Genomic DNA, 22,901 nt, shown 5'->3' with positions numbered 1-22,901 from the left:
CGGAGCTCATTTTAGTTACCCCCTTACGACAGGCAGGGGACATCGTGGGTGTACGCCGTATTTACTTACGGAGAGAATGATAGAAGTCCATATTTTTTAACATAAATGAATTCCATAATTGCAATTTAGACAGTTACAAATTAGCAAATTGGTTAACATTCCATTTAATTTAATTTAATTATTTAATAAGTGCAATTTGAACGCCGCTACTACTACTACTACTACTACTAATAATAATAATAATAATACTAATGTCGACCTGAGGGACGCTGTTGGTCAGTCGTTGTTGTGTGTTCCAAGAAAGTAGTTTCGATCCTGAGGCAGGTCGTTGGTGAATGGGGTTGCTAAAATGCTAAAACATCTTTCGGGGCCGATGACCTCGATGTTAGGCCCCTTTAAACAACAAGCATCATCATCATCATCATCATCATCATCATCATCATCATCAAAATGTCTTTCTTTTGCCGTTACCTCCATTTTTCAAAGTGTCGGGTCCCTTTCATTTTTTCACCCTGATGTTAACAGAAGATGGTTGCCCAGTTTTTCTTCCTCTTAAATCAATAATCACCATCACCACCTTTCTCCTTACGGTTAAATTGTTAACTTGCAATTATAAAACTGAGGATACTAAACATATCCACATTTTCTTATAAAAAATTCAATTCATAATAACATTCTTATTTCAGAATGGTTCGTGGACTTTTAGAAGTTCTGTTGCTAGTACTGAGCATCGTTTGTGTGCTGGGAACAATGGAAGTAGTACACAGATGGAAATCACCAGATTTCCTCTTCCCCAGCGAAGCCGCTAAGCGTGCTCTGACAGCTAGTGGCAGTTATCAGCCAAATACTGGAGTCATCCTCGACGTGGACCGAGGTAAGTTATGTTTTGTTATAACCCAATATTAATCTCTATGAAATCAAGGGGCATTATACACTAGAAAACACCATTTCAGAAAAAAAAGTATCTCTGCCCCCTATTTGAGGGAGTTTCTTGAAACTCGGTCCGCACGTAAATTATTACTGACCATTTCTTCAACCCTGATGAGCCTTTGAATAATAAGCCGCCACTGCTAAGCCCTAAGACGTACAGATTATGAGGTGATGCGCGATCGGCGTGACGAATACTCTCGACACTTATTCTGGGGTCCGCTCTCTCACCGTCAGATAGCTTCTCAATAGTTCTCACTTAAGCTGTGTGGGACTGGATTGATTTGGCTGAGAATCGAAGCCGGGCCTATGGGCAACAGGCAGGCTCACTATGTCTAGGGCGCGGGTTTTGCGAGCGTTTTTTACTGCGTAAAAGAAATGGCAATAAGCGACTTTTCAGAATGATGTTCCCATATTTTTGAACGACGCAATATCCTCCAAAGAAAAGCAAAAACGGGAAATTTATTCCGTTCCCTCGAAAGTTCATATACCACGCCCAATATCCTGACTGAAGCATACAACATTATAATACAATACAAATATTTAAAAACAATTATTGAGAACTACAGTAACTACAGTGACGAAAGAAAATGTGATCTGTCAGAAAAATCTGGAAGAGCAAAACGTGAAAATGTATTTAGTGTATAAAAGACCCTAAAGGCGCTAAACTGCAATAAATTAGGTATTCTTGCTCGTAATGGCTTTACAGGGTTCTGCTCAGTAAGAAACATTAAAAGTATTCTTATTCCTACATTCTTTTGGGAATTGATAGCTGAGTTGCATTTTCATTGGCTTCTCCCAAAGGTGACCACGTTTCGAATCCAGGTGGAATTTTTAATAATGAAGAGTCATGTGTCCGCTTCTGTGGTGTAGTGGTTAGTGTGATTAGCTGCCACCGTCAGAGGCCCGCGTTCGATCCCCGGCGCTGCCGCGAAATTTGGGACGGGGTCCACTCAGACTCGGAGGGTGAGCTGGGTAGAAAGGTTCGATTTCCACCTCAGCCATCCTCGAAGTGGTTTTTCGTGGTTTCTCACTTATCCTCCTTATCCTCCTTGTCTATCCCCTCTTCCCATCACCCCACAAGGCCCCTGTTCAGCATAGCAGGTGAGGCCACCTGGAAGAGGCACTGGTCCTCCTCCCAGTTGTATCCCGCGACCCAAAAATCTCGCCCTCCATGAAACTGCTCTTGAGGCGGTATAGGTGGGATCCCTCGATGAGACCGAGGGAAAAGACAACCCTGGACGGCAAATGGATTAAGAAAGAAAAGAAAGAAGAATCAGGTAATAATAATAATAATAATAATAATAATAATAATAATAATAATAATAATAATAATAATAATAGTGTTAACTATAAGGAGAAAGCAAAGTAAGCCCGTTGGTAAAAAGTGATCGCAAGATATTATGAAAAATTTTAAGGAACAGATTGGTTGGCGGTAGGCACGACTGAGGTCTAATGAGGAATTAAGCCGTAAGATATAACAAATAACACTATAAATTAAAGAGAAAATATTGCTGTTACATCGACATATCTCCTGTTTGACTAATGATCGAGTGATTAGGTTTTCGCAAGTTCTAAGGCGAAAACGATGAGTGTTTCCATGAATGTGAGAAAATTCTGAGACTGATCAATATCGCAGAAAATAAAACCACTGACAGGGAGGATTTTAATAGGATGATTAACAACTACCACGACTTTAACGTGGAATCAGAACCCAGAAGACGGAATGGGCCCTGCCAGAAAAACGAAGGGGGACTGGTCGGTGAACTTATTCACAGGATATCAAAGTTGCCAGACGGACAAGATTTAGACACAAATAATGAGACTGGCTGTTAATACACAGTCTACGGAGTGTCAACTCAAATATAATAATAATAATAATAATAATAATAATAATAATAATAATAATAATAATAATAATAATAATAATAATAATAATAATAATAATAACGTGCGCATGCTCCAGTAGATGTATTCCTAACGTGAAAACATTCATCCCATATGCCAGCACTCAAACTATTAAAGATAAAATAAACAACTCAGTGATTCACGTAACTCTGATATCACCGCCAGCATTAATGTTAAGTCTCTTCAATTAAAACAGATAATCAATTTCCGTGTGTGCTCGCCATTTCGATTTTTTTTTTTTACGATTTGATTTACGTCGCACCGACGCGGATAGGTCTTACAGCGACGACAGGATAGGAAAGGGCAAGGAGTGGGAAGGAAGCGACTGTGGCCTTAATTAAGGTACAGCCCTAGTATTTGCCTGGTGTGAAAATGGGAAACCACGGAAAGCGATCTTCAGTGCTACCGACAATGAGGTTCGAACCCACTATCGCCGAATGCAAGCTGATAGCTACGTGACCCAAACCGCGCAGACAAATGATCGGTTTTCGAAAGTTAACAAACTTCAGATATCGCAAGTGTTACATAATAGTTTAAAGTTACAATATAATTATTTACAATTAAAATATAACAATAATTGTAATTAAAGTAATACTGTTGGCTATAACGATAAGTAGGCCTAAGTCTCATCGTATATATTTCTCCGAACATTATGTGAGCTAGACACTCCTGTACTGCAACATAGGCGTATATCAAGAGGAATGAAATCGGTATGTTCCAAATTCGGTAGTGTACTTGTTAGATAACTAAAATTTAGGTTCATTTCACCAACAAGACAACCGATAGAAATCGAGGCCACTTGCATACGCGCGAATAAAAAGTAATGTCATATTGGCCTTTATGAAAGTATCAGGAATGGAACGAATTTCATTCCTACGGTTATTCAGTCATTTTCAGAGCTTCTATTAGATCCTAATTCGACCCACTTTGTATCCCCTCTGTGGATCGGCGTGCGAATCTCAACAAAGGTCGTCGGATTATTGAAAGGCGGAATAAAATGTCCATGTGACACTCCAGGTCACAAGATGTTAGCGTGCAAAACATCTCCGATTACACATATAGTGTTTGCCGGACAAGATTAATAAAAACTGGACTGTAAATCATCCAAAAGTGATCCGGAACGCTGAAAATGACACGTAGGCAGCCTAAAAGGCGGGTACCAGATAGTTGAGGTCATACTATTATTACTATTATTACTTTGTTTACGGACTAAGTCAGTCCAGATCCTCGGGTTGTCAACCCACATCATATTCTATGTGAGGCATTTCAGACGTGGTGCTGGCGACGGATACTTCGCATTCCATGGAAAGCCCACCGAACTAGGCCTAAGGCAGTTATTACACTATCAAAGATATTTGTAAAGATCTTCTATAAAATATATGACAGTGTAACATTTCTTTGATAAAAGGTACGAGCATTGTGTTATCTTTTGCAAAAGATTTAACTTGTTAAATCCAAAATGGCGGATGTAAGTTCAGTTTGAAAGTCGTTACAAGAAAACTGCTTATTTCCGAGAATGAAATGCTGTGCAACAAGGCACCAAGAACATAAACATAGAAATTTAAGACGACAAGTGTATTTAAACAAGTAGTAATAAACACTATACAGGAAGTATGTACAGTTTTGGACGCGAAAAAGAAATTAAATGGATTACGTAGCCAATATTTGGCTGAAAAACTGAAATTGAATAAGATGTTTACATTATACATTATATTTCTTCCATTCATTTAATTTTGATTATAGTAAGCTACTTTTATTTTCTGATAAGCCACGTGAGATAACCTAAAACCATGTGGTTTTTACACTTGTAATACGGACAAGCAGACAGATATAGAATTTGTGTACTCCCCAGTGATGATGTAATTTAAAACATATCGGTACATTTTATGAGAAATGTTGTCATAAACAATACATGTAAAAACTAATAGTAGCCGAACATGCGCACAACTGTCCTTCATCCATTTTTGCTGAACTGTGATTAAATATTTTATGTAATGTAATGGTGTAATGGCTGTATGTTATAATCTTTTATTAAAGTTAACTTGCACAACATATTTTTACAACAGATCTTCGACAAATTTCTTTGATAGTATAATACCAGCCTATTAGAACGCATCCGTCCTCGAGGAAGTCCGACCACATCAATGATTATCTGTCCTAATTTACATGAGGATCCTTGCATTCTTTGGACGTACCACTTGCAGCCTCCCACATAAAGAAGTTGGTGGTCCAGAAGAAGTTCAACGAGAAGCGACGACGTGGCAGGAACCAAAACTCGACATATGACATTTATTACTTTAATGAAGACTTTTGAGGTTTCGAATAGATCAACGAAAATGACTTAAGGAGATTCTACCAATATCTTATTAATCGTGAACGCTGCCATTAACTGAGATAAAAGTTTTAAAATTGAGCATTAGCTAATCACTTCAAAATTTAGAGGGCTGCAAAACATTCGGCTCAGTCCGTTGGTATCTGAAGATGCTCAAATAGGGCAGGCAGCCTAGTGTCGGATCGATTTACTGACATGTAAAAGAACTTCTGGAGGACAAGATTGCAGCACTGAGGCGTCTACGGAAAGTCGTTAGTGCGGCGTTAACTAACAAGTGTACATCAATTATGTTTAGTTCCCCGCCACAGTTCATTACACATAAAGTTTTCAGCACTTATGTCTTATCGAAAACAAAAAACAAGCAAGCAAGCTTATACTTTTACTGACTGTTGATATCGTGATCGTAGCCACGGGACCTCCAGTTTACGTGGAATCCGAATTAAGGTGATGGGTACTTCTATTTCAAAAATCCTAAAACTTCATATGACAATATTTCCTTAAGCAGAGCCGCGAAAAAAACGCCATTGTGATTAATATTTTATACACTCTTATTTAATGTCAACAGCCATTTTATCATTTAAAAAGCAAGAACTTGGTGGAAGAAACAAGTTTCTGAACAATACTGAAATTTCTGTGTGAACCCTGTTCAAAACAACAGCACATCATTTGCGAATCACATTTCGGATGTAATAATAATTGTACCGGTTGGTACACCTATACGCCGCACATTTAAATTTTCTGCCTTAAAGTATTCCTCTACAGCTGAAACTCTGAACTTTAAAACTGAATTAATTCAACCGTTTGTCTGAAGATGTCACTGTGTTAATTTCGAATTGTTTTTGTTTTCTAATTATCAAGAAGTGTGGACATTCTCTCACAGATGTCTCTACCAAAAACTATGATCATGCACCCTGGTGCGAAGTGAAGGAACTTTTCTGGAAGATATTTTGTATTCATAAGTTGTTGTCTTTACTAAATTTCGTTCTTTCGTTGGTGGGTTGGCAATATTAATCATTTCTTTCCGCCTGTTTTGAATTTACCCAATCAGTATTTTCTGTAATTAATTTCCCTGCAATCACAGGTTTATTCTTCATTTTTGACTTCTAACTTTTAGTCGACCAATAAACGCATGTGGGTGTGTCTTAATTATTCATGAAAGGTCTCGAATCTTCCACGAGGGTATAAAAGCTGCTGATTTTCTGGTCTCTCGGCCACTCGTACAACATCTAGCTTAGTGTATGGAAGAATAGCAGGAGGCGGGAAGCGCCTCTTTCATCAGTCAGCAGCCCTTCAAAAAGGTAATGGCCGTCCAACATCTTTAATTTCTTGCTAGCTCAGCAGTTTAATCTTCGGGGAAGGTCCGAAACCGTTTTGATGTAACCTATACCATTTCGATGTAAAATTTTCATGTTACTTTAACTGTAAATCGGGGATAGAGAGTGCCTTACCCTCTTGAGCTCCCCTTCATTTTGATCTGAGGTGACTACGTTTTCATAACCGATTTTCTTCTCTTTCCTAATGTATTAAAATTTTCTTATACGAGTCACCTCCCTAGTGTGGGAATAGCCCCTGTTGAATTGGCCTAGCGCCACTTAGGTTTTAACTCGTTTCATGTAGGAGTGTAAGTTCTCGCCTCCATTCCTTTTGTATTTAGGGCCGTTCAAATTAACCTTTTTTAAAAAAAATTGAAGGTCCAGTAGAATGAGTACAAGGTACCCCTGTTCATTTGTAAGTGTGCCTTGAGAGGCAGGCAATGCGAAAGTTGTTGTGGCCTTTAATAGGCTTGAAAGATTGAGAGCGGTCAGCTCTTTATGGTGTTTTGGAAAGGTGCCTCTAGGAGGCTTGACATTACTATGTGGGAGCAAGTGCTCCATGTAATGAGGGGTTTTCTGCCCTTTGGTAATTTGCGGTTGTGAGCTGAGAGCTCAGAGATTGTAAAAGGTGGGGCTTGAAGCCCAGATCATTAATTTGTCTCTAAATCGTTGCTTTTCTGGTCTTGTACCTGATTATTGGATAGCTGTTGACTTGTTGTACTCGTTAAGTTTTCAAATTCTATGTAAAAATTTGTTAAATTTTGTTGTCTATTGAAAACATAACCTTTATTTAAATTTTTAATTCATCTTTCGGACTTGTAGTTAGACCCATTCCAGCCCGCACCTTCTTTCACATCTGCTGTTCCACAGATACCTCGGAATAATAATAATAATAATAATAATAATAATAATAATAATAATAATAATAATAATAATAATAATAATAAATGTTTTTGTGTCACTAACTTTTTTTAACGTAACCAATCCGTGGTGTAGAGGTAGTTGGCCTGCCTCTAACCCGAAGGAGATGAGTCCGATTCCCGGACAGTTCGACGATTTTAATTTTGGACTAATGGCTGGAACAACGCTCAAGCATCATTAGACCAAGTGAGGAGCTGCCTCAATCGAAAGACATTGGACCTGGTCAAGAAAGCCAAGCGACATCGCTGTGGATGTAGTCTCGCTGACTAGGGTGCACTCCAGTGTTTGCAGCTCATTTGGTTGGGCAGTAGTCATGCTGACATGCCAAAGCCATTAAATGTCTGCAAGAGCTACGATTTTGATTGTTTTTTCTTTAACCGCTTTACACCAAGAAGCCGGAATTTTGTCTTGTATGAGTTTTATTTCGTGACAGTAAATCCAAAGACACGAAGCTGGTGTATTGAGCAGCTTCAAATACCACCATACTGAACTGGAATCGAAACCGCAAACTCGACCTATTCCGCGTGAGCCACTCAGCCCAATCTTTACGAAAACATTCGTGGTGGTAGTTTTATACGATCTAGCCGGTATAATATACTATCTTCGACTTTATTAGATTGTCATTTTACAGAGTCAATGAGATAACTTCTTTCCTCCACTTCTTCCGGTCATACGCTTCATCCTCAATATCCAGTTCATTCGGATCCGCAGTGGTGCTTTCTCTCCACCTGAATTCTTGTTGTACCTATTTTCCTGCTTCCGGGTTTCCTCATAGCGATTAACCACTCCCCCACATATCATTACATTTTTTTATTACGTGACGAAACCATATCAATCGGAACTTACCGACTTTGTTGTTGATACGTATCAAATGAAAAGTATCCATTACATCACCGTTTCTTAATATCTTCCCACAGCTTCCGTGACCTCTAATCAATCATAAAATCATCAAGTGGGATCTCGATCTTAGAAATCAAAACCAGAAGACTGTTTCTTAAATTGAAACATCCCATGTCAGTGAATTCCGATTCGAAACTCGTTGACGTGTCATGAAGTGTTTTCTGTTACTGGTGCTGCTTTATGTATTTCAGGGATGGGTAATATAGGCTCGTCAATTAACTCACTGCATGCTTTTAAAATGAAGATGTTTTGCACAGTGTTTAAGAACACATGGGTGGACCACATCACCAATTGAGGAGAACTCTTCTGAAGTTCTAACCCTTGCAAACCGCAGAAAAGCAGTATTTTTCCCTCACGTCATCTGAAATGACAAATGTAGCCAGGTACAATGTTGATCACAGAAGGCAAGACAGGAAGGGAAACGTGGACGAAAATACGGAAGATTATTATGCCTGCAGGACCTCCCACAGTGCTTCGACATTGACGACACGGCAACTCTAACACGGAAAATACAACTCCATGATGATCGTCAACCATCTGTGTGGAGACGGCACTAGAAGAAGAAACCTCCTATTTCTTTTCCAGTGCGTTGGTCACATGCAAACATCTGTGCAGGCATTTTGTAAACCAGAATCCAAGTACTTGATTTTTTCTCTTACAGATAGAATTTCTCCTAGCAGATACTCCTGCCGCGAGTTTCCTTCACAAAATCTGCTCCTACAGTCGTTATCATTATCTTCCAACATCACTGCATGATTCAACACACGACAGGTCAATTTAGTATTCCTTCATCACTGAATCCACCAATAATACAAATAGCAGAGGATTATAGGTGAACCTTGATGAACTAGTCTGTTGTACTATTAGCACGCTCTAAATATTTTTATTTGTACATACCTCGGATTAGGTTTATATACTTCACGAAAACTATCTTTTCTCGTACGCAAGAATCAGACAGCTTCACTTTTCGGATAATTTCATTTTCCTTACTCTGAGCTATCATGAAAATAAGGCTGTACCTGCCAGTGCAAGAACTAGACTGCTCCACCGATATCACTATTTTACTGCACTAACGAGGGGGAGGGGGGATGTGGCTCTTGTTATCTCATCCTTTGAAACGCCTTTGTATGTTTTAGCCTTAAAATAAATGTATGCTTCATATTCCGAATTTTTCATACTTCCATATTTCGCCAAAATAAAATTCATATTTTGAAAAAAGGTTTCTTCATTGTGGCTGTTTTCGCTTATGTAAATTTAAATGCTACGTTTGTTCCAGACAGGAGAGGGAGAACATTTGTGACTCTCCCGAATTTCTCGAATGGTACTTCTGTTACTCTCGCTACAGTGGCCAATCCTCACCAAGTTGACAGCCCCCTTTTACAACCCTATCCCGACTGGAGTTGGCACCAGAAAGGCAACTGCAATGGATTGACATCCGTCTTTAGGATTAAGGTCAGTACTTCAAACTTCTGGTGATTGCTGTTTCAAGAGGAAGTACAACTTGTCTGTAATGAAGATGTATGTATAAATGTATGTATGTATCTATCTATGTACAGTTGCTCGAAATGAGTGCATGGTACTCTTTTAAAGTTCCACTCACGCACACTCTTCTCAGAAACAACTGTCACTCAACGAGATCACCTCACTGGAGCTTCCTTTAGTGATCAATGATGTATCCTTACCCTCTTAAGATACTGAAGTTTCTACGGTGCCTTAAAGTACTTCACTAATTCCTGTCTACTTTCTTCTATATGTTTCGCATTACGTGACGCTACAATTCGACTGTGTATTCTTGAACTCCTTAAAATTTCGAAAATTTCTCTCAAGACATTCCTGGGATTTGACGTTGAAAAATAATTTGGACTCCCGGGAAAACTTTAAGCCAAAAATATGATAAGCGCTTCTTCTTCTTCCTCTTCCTTCTTTTCCTCCTCTTATCTTCTTGCCGTAAAATGCCATTGACCTCACAGCTGCTCCCTTCAATTTGGAGACAGCGAATGCGAAGTTTGTAGTCTCTTCGTAGTTGTACCAGCTGTTCTGGAATATCTTGTATCTCGAGCTCTTCGCAAGATCATTTACATGTAGCATTTAGTCATTCTTTATATGCTGATGGTTGTTTATTTCTCAAGGCTCGAGGGACCAAATGGTTTCCAATTTGTCGTTTGACATGACCATACCATTTCAATTGGTCAATATCTATTTTTCTCTGCGGTATTAGTGACGCCAACTGAAACCTTGTACATGTTCGCTCTTGTCCCGATCTTTGATGGTCGCACGCTCTGACCAACACAGCATCTTCTTCTTCTTCTTCTACTTCTTGAAAGGTGTGGTTGGACTCATGTGTTATCGTCCAGTCACGAAAACATTAATTACTTTAACACTGACACATGTATCACTCGTATTGTACTTTAAAATGTAATTGATAGAAAAAACATACCATAGGAGTCACACAAGAAAGGATGATAACATATAGACAGAGGGTAAAGAGATTTATATCCTACCAAAATTATGATAAACATTTTGCAATGGAAGAGTGAGCATAAAGAGACTGTCAGAGGATTATAATATACAATGTGCATCGTCAAGAAACTGATTTATGCTGTTCACAAGAGTAGGAGTTAGAGAGGATAATAAACACGAAATACTTGTGGGGAAGGGGATGCCCATGTTAAGTAAAGAGGATAGGAAGCGCTGGCGGGGAACATCAAAAGCAGGACATTGTAACAGAAGGTGATTACTGTCAGTATCAGACAAGCCACAAGCACAGGAAGTTGGGGGAGGAAGATGAAAACGATTTTTATATTGGGGAGTAAGGGCATGATTAAAACGTAGACGTATAATAGATGTGATATGGCGCCGAGAGTACGTACCATAATAAAACCACGGTTTAATAGGAATAACAGGTTGTAATTGATGATAAAAACATCCCTTTTCTCGTGACGTTTCATTCCAATCGGACTGCCAATGTCGATATGCTATATCCCGCACTTCATGAATGAGATCAGAAGGGGGGATCGCAAGAAAAAGAGGGGGGGATTGTTGTGATGCTCGTTTAGCTGCCTGATCAGCAGTCTCATTCCCCATGATACCAGAGTGACTGGGAACTCAAACTAGAGTTATATAAACACCAGAACGAGTAAGGATATATAAGAGATACTTAACGCTATATAAGTACCAATTAGGGGAAGAAAGAGGCGAGCATAAGGCATGCAGAACATTTTGTGCATCCGTGAAAATCGTAACCTTATCATAAGCATGTGACCTGATGGTAATGAGGGCTTGTCGAATAGCAAACAATTCGGCGGTAAAAACAGAAAAGGCAGAAGGGAGGGAAAACTCAGAGAGAGTATACGGTTGGGGGATATAAAAGGCTGCTCCAACGCCGTGTGCTGATTTTGATCCGTCAGTAAAAATACTTACTTCCCTTATGTAGAGGGAAAGTCGAATACGTTTAGTTGCAAGAGGGGAAAGAGGAGTAGAATGTGTTAGACAAGAAAATGATTCAGAAGAAGATATAATTACTTGAGGACAAAAGGACTGACTGTCATAAGGGATAGAGTATAAAGGCAATGTGGGTAAACGGAGGAGCTCAAATTCTCTTGGTATAAGAGAACGAAATGCGGTATATAAAGCAGGGACACGGTTTCCACGGGGAGATTTGGAAGAATAATAAGAATGTAAAAGTCGTAGCTTGGGGATAAGCTGACACCGGGTGACAGTAAAATGTTTGAGGACATACTTAGCGGCTATGGTCTGTCGCCGAATCTTTAAAGGCTGTTCACCGGCTTCTATTAATAAGGCATTGGTTGGTGTAGTTTTAAGTGCTCCTAAACAGACACGTAGTGCGCGGTATTGTATTGTATTTAAACGTGCAAGGGTAGTAGCAGAAGCGGTGTCGATAAAAAGAGCACAATAATCTAGTAAGGATCGAATAGTTGCTCTGTAAAGGAGAATAGCTGTAACGGGGTCAGCGCCCCAACTTCGACGGGTGATCGTACGTAATATAGAAATAAAACGATCAGTTTTACTTTGAAGAGAGACCACATAAGGAGTCCATGATAATTTGTGGTCCAAAATGACTCCAAGGTAGGGATGCTGATTAACAAAAGGGATGGTAAGACGATCAAGAAGGAGAGGAGAACGGTTAGGTGCGCGAGTATGGGTAAAAAGGATTGCAGCACATTGGAAGGCGAGAGTGAGAAGCCATGTTCATGTAACCAGAGAGCAACTTCATGAAGGACACACTCTATTTTTCTCCTACACACATCAACACTATCATGTGATACGTATAAAACATAGTCGTCTGCGTAAGCTAAAACTCGTGCGTTCTTTGTAATTATACGTTCTAAATCTCGCATATAAAGCGCAAAGAGGATACCACTTAGTATATCACTCTGTGGGACTCCATGCGAAACGTGTCTTCCTGGAAACGGGGGGTAGGGGGATTTGAGAATGAGCGTACGAGAAGTATATAGGCGTTCTAATAGAGAAATAAAAGCAGAGGGAAAGCCAAGCGATTCAAGGCAAGACCATAATAGGTGTAAAGGAACTGAATCATAAGCTCCTTGAATATCAAGAAAAACAGTAATAGTGCTATGTTTACGATGTCTAGCTAGTAGGAGATCAGTCAACAAAATATTGAGTGGATCTTGTGTGCTACGTCCTTTAAAAAAGGCATACTGATATTTAGGAAAGATTTTATGTTTCTCCATAACCCAGAGAAGACGCCGTAGTAGATTTTTTTGAAAAAGTTTCCTAACACAGGAACTTAAAACAATGCTACGATTACTTAAAGGAGAAGAGGGATCTTTCCCAGGTTTAAGAATTGGGACTAAAAAAGTTGTAACACAGCATCTCATTTCAGTAATATGCATTTGGTGATTTTGTTTGGCTAGCCTTTCCCATGTCTGGGCAGTATACGTCATTGTGGGTCTCACGACTGGCCTACAGATCTCTTCTTGCAGTTTTTACACATTGCTTTGTCACCCAATACTCAGGTCAAAAATGACAACTTCATTCATCTGGCGCTGATTCGCTGTTTCACGTCAGCATCTGCTGTCTGCTGTCACCTGAGTGCTGGAAACAGAACCCAGCTATTTGAATTCACCCACCATACTCAGAGGCTAGTCAGCAATAAAAATGGTACATGTTGGGGGTGACTATGATGGATTTATGAACTCAGTAAACATGTACTCAGTTTTCGTTCTGCTTACTCCCAGTTCACTGGTTTCATTTACCAGTATTCATCTATATAAAACCTCTTCCAATTCGTCCAATCAGGGCCGCGTCATCTGCACACAGAATACTCCTTAGAAGATCCTTCATCAGATGTACGGTGAAATGCTGACTGACCGAACTGGGTAAATGGCTACATCCACATCGAAACTACGAGGTACGCCAGCACTGCAGTTGCCAGCCACTCAATAACCTTTTGATTCCTTAGTGTACTCCAAGGCAAATTCTTGGGAAGCGATCATAAGCTTTACCCAGATCAATAAACCCTGCATGGAACACTGATTTCCATTCCCTGACACTTTCACTAATGATCCGGACGATCTGAGTTGCATATGTGGATGATTTTCCTCTTGCAAATCTACACTGGTGAGACACACCCCGTAACCTGCTTGTCTTGTTTTCATATTCTTCATACACCGCATTTTCTGAGATGTCTTATGTCTGTCATGGCTGCTTGGCATCATAAATGCCGTGCCCGATGTGTAATTTATGCCTATTTAGTCAGATGGCAGCTCATGCTATGAGGACCGCCAAAGCATTTCTCTCTATCTTATCTGCATGTTGTGTGTTCTTTGTCAGTCTGACGTTATGTTAGAACTATTAGATGGAGATGGTGTTTTGTGATGTGGCTTTCGTCTCTTACCGAAGGTATTATAAACGTTATAAAACGTTACCCTGTACGACTCTTATAGTTTGGGGTCGGAACTATGGATATTTCTTATCGAGGTAATGTTCGTTCCTATCATTCACGGTTTGAAATGTTTATTTCCTATCATTCTCGGTTTGCCATAGGTAGTAAGCATGTTTATAAGTCTCTCGTTTTGTGCGTTATTTCCTTTATTTTTTGCAGAGTTATTTTCCATTACCTCCTTTCCTTTACATGTCTGCTTAAGTGTGCTCATTTCGGCTAAGAGCGAAAGGTGGTATCGGCCCGATTGTTCTTGTGCGCGGTGGGTTTACTTGTTGCGTTTAGTTGGAGACCTTTCATTTTTCTTTATCTTCGATGTCTAGGCTCGAGTTCGTGCTATACATTGTGTTTTGTCGCTGATACTGTATGATTCATGTTCGTCTTTCTGCACGATTTGAATGCGTGTTATGGAGCGAGTAAGTTGTTCACGTTGTGCGTTTGGACTGGGTATGCCATGCCACTTTTTCGGTAATCCAGCTTTCTGATCTGTGCTTTCAGATCGAACTCATGAACCGTTGAAAGAAGCATTTTATGCTGCACGATTCTTGTCGTTGTGTGTCGTGGTACTCTTGTACTTTATATTTCATATGGCGGTCTCTATGTGTGTGGGTGAATGTGGTGTGATTACCGGGCCTATGCTACTTTTCAGTACATAGCTATTATTTATTATTATCATTGTTCCTATTTTGTCTTACTTTCATTTCTGACCGATTTATCTGTTTGTTTTGGATTTTAACCTCATTTTTACGCCTTTCGGCCGCGTTTTTATTTATTTCTTGTTACTATGGCAACCCTTTTCTTTACTCTTTCGTGTTCCATGATTTTTCTTTTCAGCCGGTCTTGATTTCGCTGGCATGTTTGATTTTATTGGGGATTTAATCTCAGTGGGGATTTTTATAAGAAAAAGTGAGAGAATAGTTTCTGATGATGCACCTCAGGAGGATGATTTTACTTATTTCGAGAAAGAAATACTTTGGGATCCGATTTTAAGCGCTGTGCTCACTGTGTGGTGAGAGAAATGTTATGTTACCAAACAGATTCCTCTACCGTGCTTTCTAGAAGTATACTAAAGAAATATGAGATTGTGTAACACTTTCTTTCGATGGACCGTTGTTGTACATCATGTATGTGAGTAACTGACTTCCCATATCCCTATTTATTTCTTTTATGCCAGTCTTAGACTGATTTCTTCCCTGCTTATATTAATAAATGTATTTCAGTTAATTAACCCTAGATATGCGTTATTTTGTTATTATTTTGTTATTATTTTTGGGCCGTACCTCTTTTACTCTGTTTATAAATCTAAGAGGCCTTGATTCAGCTCCTGGCGAATTTCTTAGCCAATTTCGACCGATCCAGTGAAAATAGTTAGTAGTAAGTAAGTTTGTTGACTGGTAAACATGGTTTACCACGAGATCTTGAATCCAGTTCGTCAGTACGCGTTCCTGGATCTTTAATATATGTGGTTATTAATATTTTCCGCTATAATTTTCACGTTCTCTGGAATTTCCTCTGTTCATAAAAAGTGGTACAATGAGCTCTCAGGGAATAATTGAGGAGGAGGGAACCTGTAAGCGGCTTACTCAACAACCCTTGGAGCCAATCGTATCCTTCTTGTCCGCACATTTTCCATAAATTTGCAGGAATTTAATGAGATTAGTTTCTACACCTGCTTTATGTCGGTGTGAAGATAGCATTATGTGAATATGAGGTGGTTCTTCTCGTTTCGTGAGTTTCATGAATTTCTCGCCTCCTGTTTCTGTCATCCAATTTTTCCACACTCACCTGTCATTGTGTTTATGTTATTTTGTGTCCCTATTTATTCCTACCTCTATATATACGGATTTATATTTCTGAATATAGAAAATTTAATACGTTGAGCCTCTCCTCTATGGCTAAACCTAGGTGCAGTTCCTACCTATTTAGTAGTTTTCAGAAGGTTAGGTAAGGCCTGAAGCAGATGTACCAGTACGCAGCTTTATGTACACGTCCTGGAAGAGAAGCAAGGGGTATAGGAACCCAACAATGGCCCAGTACACTTGTGATAGTACATATATCACACCGTCGCACTGTATTCACAAAACGAGATACAATTATTGTCATTATTCATACTGTTATTATTTCATGTGTATAATATTTTATTCTTAATATTTTAAACTGTAAGGTCTCCACATGTGATACGAGTAATTTATTTTGTACAAGCGGATGGGAAAACAGTACTATTTACAACCCGGAAAGTTTCCGTGAGTCATGCGGATTAAGAGTTTTATTTTATTCATATTTTATTATTTTTAATCATACTTCTCACTACTACTGTTCGTTAATTACATTTTATCGAAGTTGAAAGAGAACGGGCATCGTTTTGGGATGCCTCTAGCATGCGAAACAAGTCTACTCCACGTACTACCGCCATGCTGCTCGACCTTGTTCATCACCCCGCCGAGCGTAGACCCTATTTCGCGAGCGCACTCATGAACAGTCTGCCCGCAGATTGCAGCATGAAAGGTCTCGTACACACCTGCTTCTCACACTAACGCTTGAATTGCATATATTATGAATGGTACTATCATCAGATGTAGGCCAGGATTCGCAATTGCTTTCTTAGCAGCATACAATTGTAATATAAAAACGATAGTGAACAGGACTATACTTCTTGGCTTTCTTGTCAAATCCCAAATATCCTCCTTGTTTCTGTCGTAGAGGAGAGACTCACTCTGTATATAATTACGGTAACACAAAGTTTGTAAATATCTTTGTTGCAGATTGATCATTGCAACAGACTGTGGGCTCTCGATTCCGGTGTCGTGGATGTGTTTGGCTCATACATCCAGGCATGTCCAGCTAGACTGTTGGTGTTTGATCTCAACAGAGATGTTCTCATCAAGAGATATATCTTCCCACAAAATGTTCTGCAACAAGACTCATTACCTATAACTATCGAAGTTGAAGCAAGTGAAATGTGCAGCGACACCTACGCTTACGTGGCTGATGTTGTCGCATATAAGTTGATTGTCTATCACATGGAGAGCGATAGGTAAGAGTATTAATTAGTTTTACTCTACTTCTGTTTGAACTCCAGGTGTTACGAAAATGTTGCAAAACTTGGTATGGGAGTAAGGAGACGAGCTGTTTGACTAAGACGTATGTTCCGAGCTGTCAGTGGAGATATGGTGTGGTATTAAGTTAGTCGATGTGTAAACTTGAATGGACTTTTTGAATGTAGGATAATAATATGAAGAATAACTTGGAATTAAACTGGAAACATTGAGGCAAATATTTCTTTATACGAAGAGGTGACAGTGTTTGGAATAATTTACCGAGGGAGATGTTCGATAAATTTCCAACTTCTAGGTAAACAATTGACAGTGATTTTGCCACATGGGCGACAGCCGTAATTTCAGACCATTGATGATAATGATATTAATAATGATGATGATAAATGTGGGAGCATTTGCTCGATGTTTCTCTGATACGAGCCTTCACATTTATTTAAAATTATGGGATACATTCTCGTATGACTTTATTTCAGTACTCCTGTAAGATATTTCTAAATCGTACAAATGATTTTGTGACTGAAAGACATAATCATAGTGGGGTAAATAACTTTGTACTTAAAACAGAGGTGCCAACTGTTATGGAATATTCGTAATTATTGCGGATTTCCCCCTCACGATTACGGCATTACGGTCAAAGGGTAAGTTATTACGGAAAAGCGACACTATAACAAAAATATAATTTCTACGGAAAAAATAAGGAAAGAAGCAAAAATGAATCTTTTCGAGCATTAGTACTCGACTCTCATCGTTTCAATGCTTGTGAGTTGACAACGATACTTATTCGATCGTCACTTCCTTTTGATATCCGTGAGCGTCGTGAAATTCATTGTGGGTTAAGGAACTCTATTATGCTATCCTTCACTATAAAATGTAATCTTGTATTATTGCAGTATTAAGTGTATCTGACAGTAACTCTCCCACAGAAAGATTTCTCAGTGTTAATAGGAAAAAACAGAAGGACTTCAGGCCTAAAATAATCACATCTACACTGGAATCGCTTATTGTTCATAAGGTGAAAGTGTCCTCATAGGGGGCAAGATGCTACAAGAAAAATCCCACACAAACGCATCTGCTATGTGGGAAACAAGCTACAAAGAATGTTTTATGACAGAACTAACTGGTAATGTGCAAAAGTATTCTGTAATAGGATATATTTTAGAATAGATTGTTGTTGGTTGTTGGGAAGGGCAAAGAGGTCGTTATCCAGAAGGATGAGTGTGCTTTGGATTTGACTCCAAATTTTTTCGGAGAGTAGGGGAGGGGGATTACGGAAAAGCCATTTGCGCCTCTGTATTTACATTTTCTTATGATTCCTTAGAACGCTTTATATAAAGTTTAAACAACTGCGAACATCTAAGCCAAGCCAAGAACAGCTCTCTCGACAATCCACTCGCACTACCGCGGTTCAGCTTCTCCAGGAAGCTGGGTTGCCTTGCGGGCGCGAAAGAGAGCTACCCCAGTGAAATTTAAGTCGCTTGGTTGAGGCATGCACTTGAAGCTTCCTTGACCTGGGAGCGTGGTGCGGCTGTAGACCCTCCCCCGAAAGCAATTTATGGCGACAAGCCTGCTAGCTTGGGTAAGGTATGTTAGTTTTAATACTTGACACTCATAGTATTCAGAGCCACACGCTAGAGGCTACAAGAAAAATATCAACATGTTGTCAGTATAGCCCCTTGCACATCCTCTTGCTAATAAAAAGACAGCCAGTTTATGAAACCACTTGTAACACAGAAGAATATATTTTAGTCTTGAATGTCGGCATGTATAAAGTTTTTTCGATTAATTCATTGACGACATGTGTAGAGTATGTGTTTCGATAGCCGCAGAACAATATTTAGGTTGCCCGGCACGAACACAGAGTTAAGTGCGAAGTAAAAGAATTTTGTATTTGGTTGTCTGTGATGGTGGTATATAGTGATTTTTTGTAGTGTTCCTCTTGGATTATAGGTGAAGTTTTTTCCTCGTTTGTCGTTGATGCACGTAGACTCAGTAAGCGAGTGAAACTATAAAACTTCGGTGACGTTAAAATACCAATTAAAGTTTGCTGATTCAGTTTAGGTTAGGATTTTTAAGTTAAAAACAAATAGTCCCAGAATATATTTGTTAAAACCATAACTGCACTATCACGAAGCGTCACCGGGTTAAACTGTAAGTCCATTGTTTAAAATCTGCTATAGATTAAGTTATGATGGTGTCGTCACTGCCGTGAATATCAATTTGGAAATATGTGCGAGTGTGTGGTTGAAAATATTTTTATCAGCTTTAAAAGGGTCCGTCTCTGTGGTGTAGTGGTTATCGCGGCTCTGCCACGAAATTTGAAACAGTGGTACGAGGGCTGGAACGGGGTCCACTCAGCCTCGGGAGGTCAACTGAGTAGAGGGGGGTTCGATTCTCTTCTCAGCCATCCTGAAAGTGGTTTTCCATGGTTTCCCACTTCTCCTCCAGGCAAATGCCGGAATGGTACCTAACTTAAGGCCACGGCCGCTTCCTTCCCTCTTCCTTGTCTGTCTCCTCCGATCTTCCCATCCCCTACAAGGCCCCTGTTCAGCATAGTAGGTGAGGCCTCCTGGGCGAGGTAGTGGTCCTCCTCACCAATTGTATCCTCCGACCCAATGTCTCACGCTCCAGGACACTGCCCTTGAGGCGGTAGAGGTAGGATCCCTCGCTGAGTCCGAGGGAAAAGCCAACCCTGGAGGGTAAACGGATTAAGAAAGAAAGAAAGAAAGAAAGAAAGAAAGAAAGAAAGAAAGAAGCTCTAAAAAGAATAAAAACCTACTCAAGGAACAGAACGGGAGAAAAATCAAGCATGGCACTGTTTCCCACTGAAGCAGCGTTACTGGAAGACATTCGACAGAAAGAATCATTTTTGGAAAGAACTGTTCGCTTCTTTTTTACTTTAGTGGCCAAAATGGTTGGCAGAATAGCAACGTATCATCTCGGAGGAATTCTTCAAGGTGAACCAAACTCTCTTACATAAATCATTCGTGTGAATTATAATTTCATAAGTTCTTTAATACCTAAAAAGATATTTATTTATTTATTTATTTATTTATTTATTTATTTATTTATTTATTTATTTATTTATTTATTTATTTATTGTTTGATCTGTTTGCTTGTTATATTTACACTTAGTTATCAAGTGAGTTCATAAGATGGTAATGTTGAATTTAGAGAGTGCTGCTACTGAAAAACAATTGCAGCTGGGGTAACGAATGTGTTCACCGCACGCCACTGGTAGTGATATTACCTGACACAAATAACCATAGAATGTTTCTAAAATATCGTCCACCAGTGAAAAATAGTTCATAGAACTCTTGTAAGATATCGGAAAACATATTAGTACAAACTTAATATACGTAGAAGAGAGATGTGCTCATTATGAATGCCAGGGATCCACCACGCCCGCCCAAAAGGGCACATTTACTTTTATAACCTAATGACAAATTTCACGCGCCATTGTCCATTAGCCGGCCAGGTTCGAACACGGCCATTGGCCGACATGACTTCATTCCCAGAATTCCTAAATCGCTGCTTCCGTTACCAACCCGCGGAAAAGAAAAACACAGCAAGAAAAACGGCAAGATAAAATGTAATTTAGTAGCTGTAACCTGTCTTTGCAAATCCAGGCCGAGCTCTGACATAAGAACAATGGCTCCCTCCCTTCGAGAGGCTCTTGACTATCGCCGCGGCGCATACTGCCCGCACAGCAAGAAAAAAGTTGAATTTAGTGGTTGTAACTTATGGACATTTCCTTAACAGTTGGTGACAGTTCGCAGATCGCTCGCAGATCGCTGGCAGATCGTAAAGACGCTCCTATCGGCAATCCCGTGAACTAAAAATAAAAGAGCAACACCTGCCACCGACCCTCCGTGTACAGCGAGCAGAGTAAGTGGAGTGCCTCCACTAGACCTATGCCAACATATATTGGAAGGCCTTATTATATTTCATTAAATTCCACTTGAAATGACGTTGTCTGTCAATTCTTCAGTCCAAAAGCGGGTTGGATCCTCTAATAGCATCACCGACGTTTCCATGGTTACAGGGAAACCGCCAAAAAACAAATGATTTCACCATAATGAGACATACAAGGCATTATGAGGAGTGAGGTACTTGTTATTACTAGTGGCTTAACGTTACACTAACACATCGAAGAATTTCGGTGACGCAAGAATGGAAAAGGGCTAGGACTGGGAAGGCTGTGGCGGCGGCCTTAATTCAGGTAGAGCTCAGAATCTGCCTAGTTGGTAACCACGGGGAAAACCATCTTCAGGGCTGCAGACGCGAGATTCGAACCCACCATATCCCCAATGCTACCTCACAGTATAGGTGAGCTAGTTTATTCATAAGGCCAGAATTTGCTGTTGCGGCACGACTGGGCCTATGATATGCACCCTTCATAACATCCAGGTTTACTGGTAGTGCTCCGAATGTCATTACAGTACTTGACACTATCCATACCTCACCTGCTTCCATTCTGTCACAGCTATAAGTATGAATGAGCCTTTGGACGAAGCTATATTTTACTGTGCCGTGTCAACAGACAGATGCAAAGATATTGAAAACATCAAGAACTAGGAACTGGTAGAGCAACGATATTATTGCAAATGAAATTGCAAAAAGTAACTGGGAATGATTTAACAGAATACTTGTGAAATTACTGGAGTGTAAGTGAAGGGAAGTCGGTCCATTCCCTTTCCTGAAATAATAACTCATATCGTTATTTTCGCAGAATACTCTACAGTCTCATTTATACATTCTTGGAGCAGACGTTCCCATGATCAGCGTCCAATAACGCAAATTATACATTAAGCAGGAGTGACTTGTTACCCAACTTGATTTTATTTTGAACTCTCGGTCGAATATACGTCGTTGATCGCTTAGATTCGTACAATTGCAGCAGCTGTCGTCTAGCGGAGAAGATTCCTGCACTGAGGCATGTATTAATGTCTCACTGGAAAGGAGGAGATGAGGGCTATCCACCCCTTTCTCCAATAAATCGAGAACGACAAGAAGAGCTCACGACGACGCCAAGAATGTAAGATCACAACTTAAACATACACTAGGGAAGCTGACCCACACTAACGTCTTTGTAGTGAACGTGCCCCACAGGCATGATTTGAGTAGAGACTCGTGTGTGAACATTGAAGTGGACAAGGTCAATACAGATATTGTTAAAATTTGTAAACAATTTCGGAATACTTAGGTTATTGAATGCAGCAGTTTTGAGAGATACTGTTATACAAAACATGGCCTCCATCTAAACAATTCAGGTAAACGAAAGATAGCAAATATTGTTCTAGATTTTATTAATCTTAAGATATGTACTGTAAAACAGGCAACTCCCTTGAGTTATAATACTGACCAGGAAAACTAGTAGAAAGAGCCAGCTGTACTTCAAGCTGGCTCAGTGAACTAGAAAAAGAAACTCAGGATAGTAAGGAATTTCAAGTTACCCAATTGCAACAGTCAAGTTTTAGGGAGGAAGGGGGTCTGAGATTGCTCTTGGTAAACTGTCCAAGTGTAGTAAATAAACAATTAAAATTCGGTACATTGATGGAATCTTATGAGACTGATGTGGTGATAGGAGTGGAATCGTGGTTGAAAGAAAGGGTGGGTAATAG

At 39.7% G+C, this 22,901-nt stretch overlaps 2 protein-coding genes across 2 annotated transcripts in view; one reads left to right on the top strand and one right to left on the bottom strand.

Moving 5' to 3' along the window:
* Positions 1–22,901, bottom strand: part of Hasp (Hig-anchoring scaffold protein) — a 1,448,565-nt gene that overhangs the window by 423,691 nt on the left and 1,001,973 nt on the right. The gene's annotated exons all lie outside the window — the stretch shown is intronic.
* Positions 1–22,901, top strand: part of LOC136876342 (dopaminechrome tautomerase) — a 38,930-nt gene that overhangs the window by 6,280 nt on the left and 9,749 nt on the right. Inside the window, exons 2-4 of the mRNA XM_067150197.2 lie at positions 687–874; positions 9,578–9,753; positions 16,987–17,258. Coding sequence (XP_067006298.2) covers positions 688–874; positions 9,578–9,753; positions 16,987–17,258 — 635 coding nt within the window. The 5' untranslated portion in view covers position 687. The remainder of the gene's footprint in view (positions 1–686; positions 875–9,577; positions 9,754–16,986; positions 17,259–22,901) is intronic.

This window comes from Anabrus simplex, chromosome 6 (genome assembly GCF_040414725.1).
Source record: "Anabrus simplex isolate iqAnaSimp1 chromosome 6, ASM4041472v1, whole genome shotgun sequence".
NCBI classification, from domain to species: Eukaryota; Metazoa; Arthropoda; class Insecta; order Orthoptera; family Tettigoniidae; genus Anabrus; species Anabrus simplex.
The sequence above is the reverse complement of the archived record's forward strand: the minus strand, read 5'-3'. Positions and strand labels throughout refer to the sequence as shown.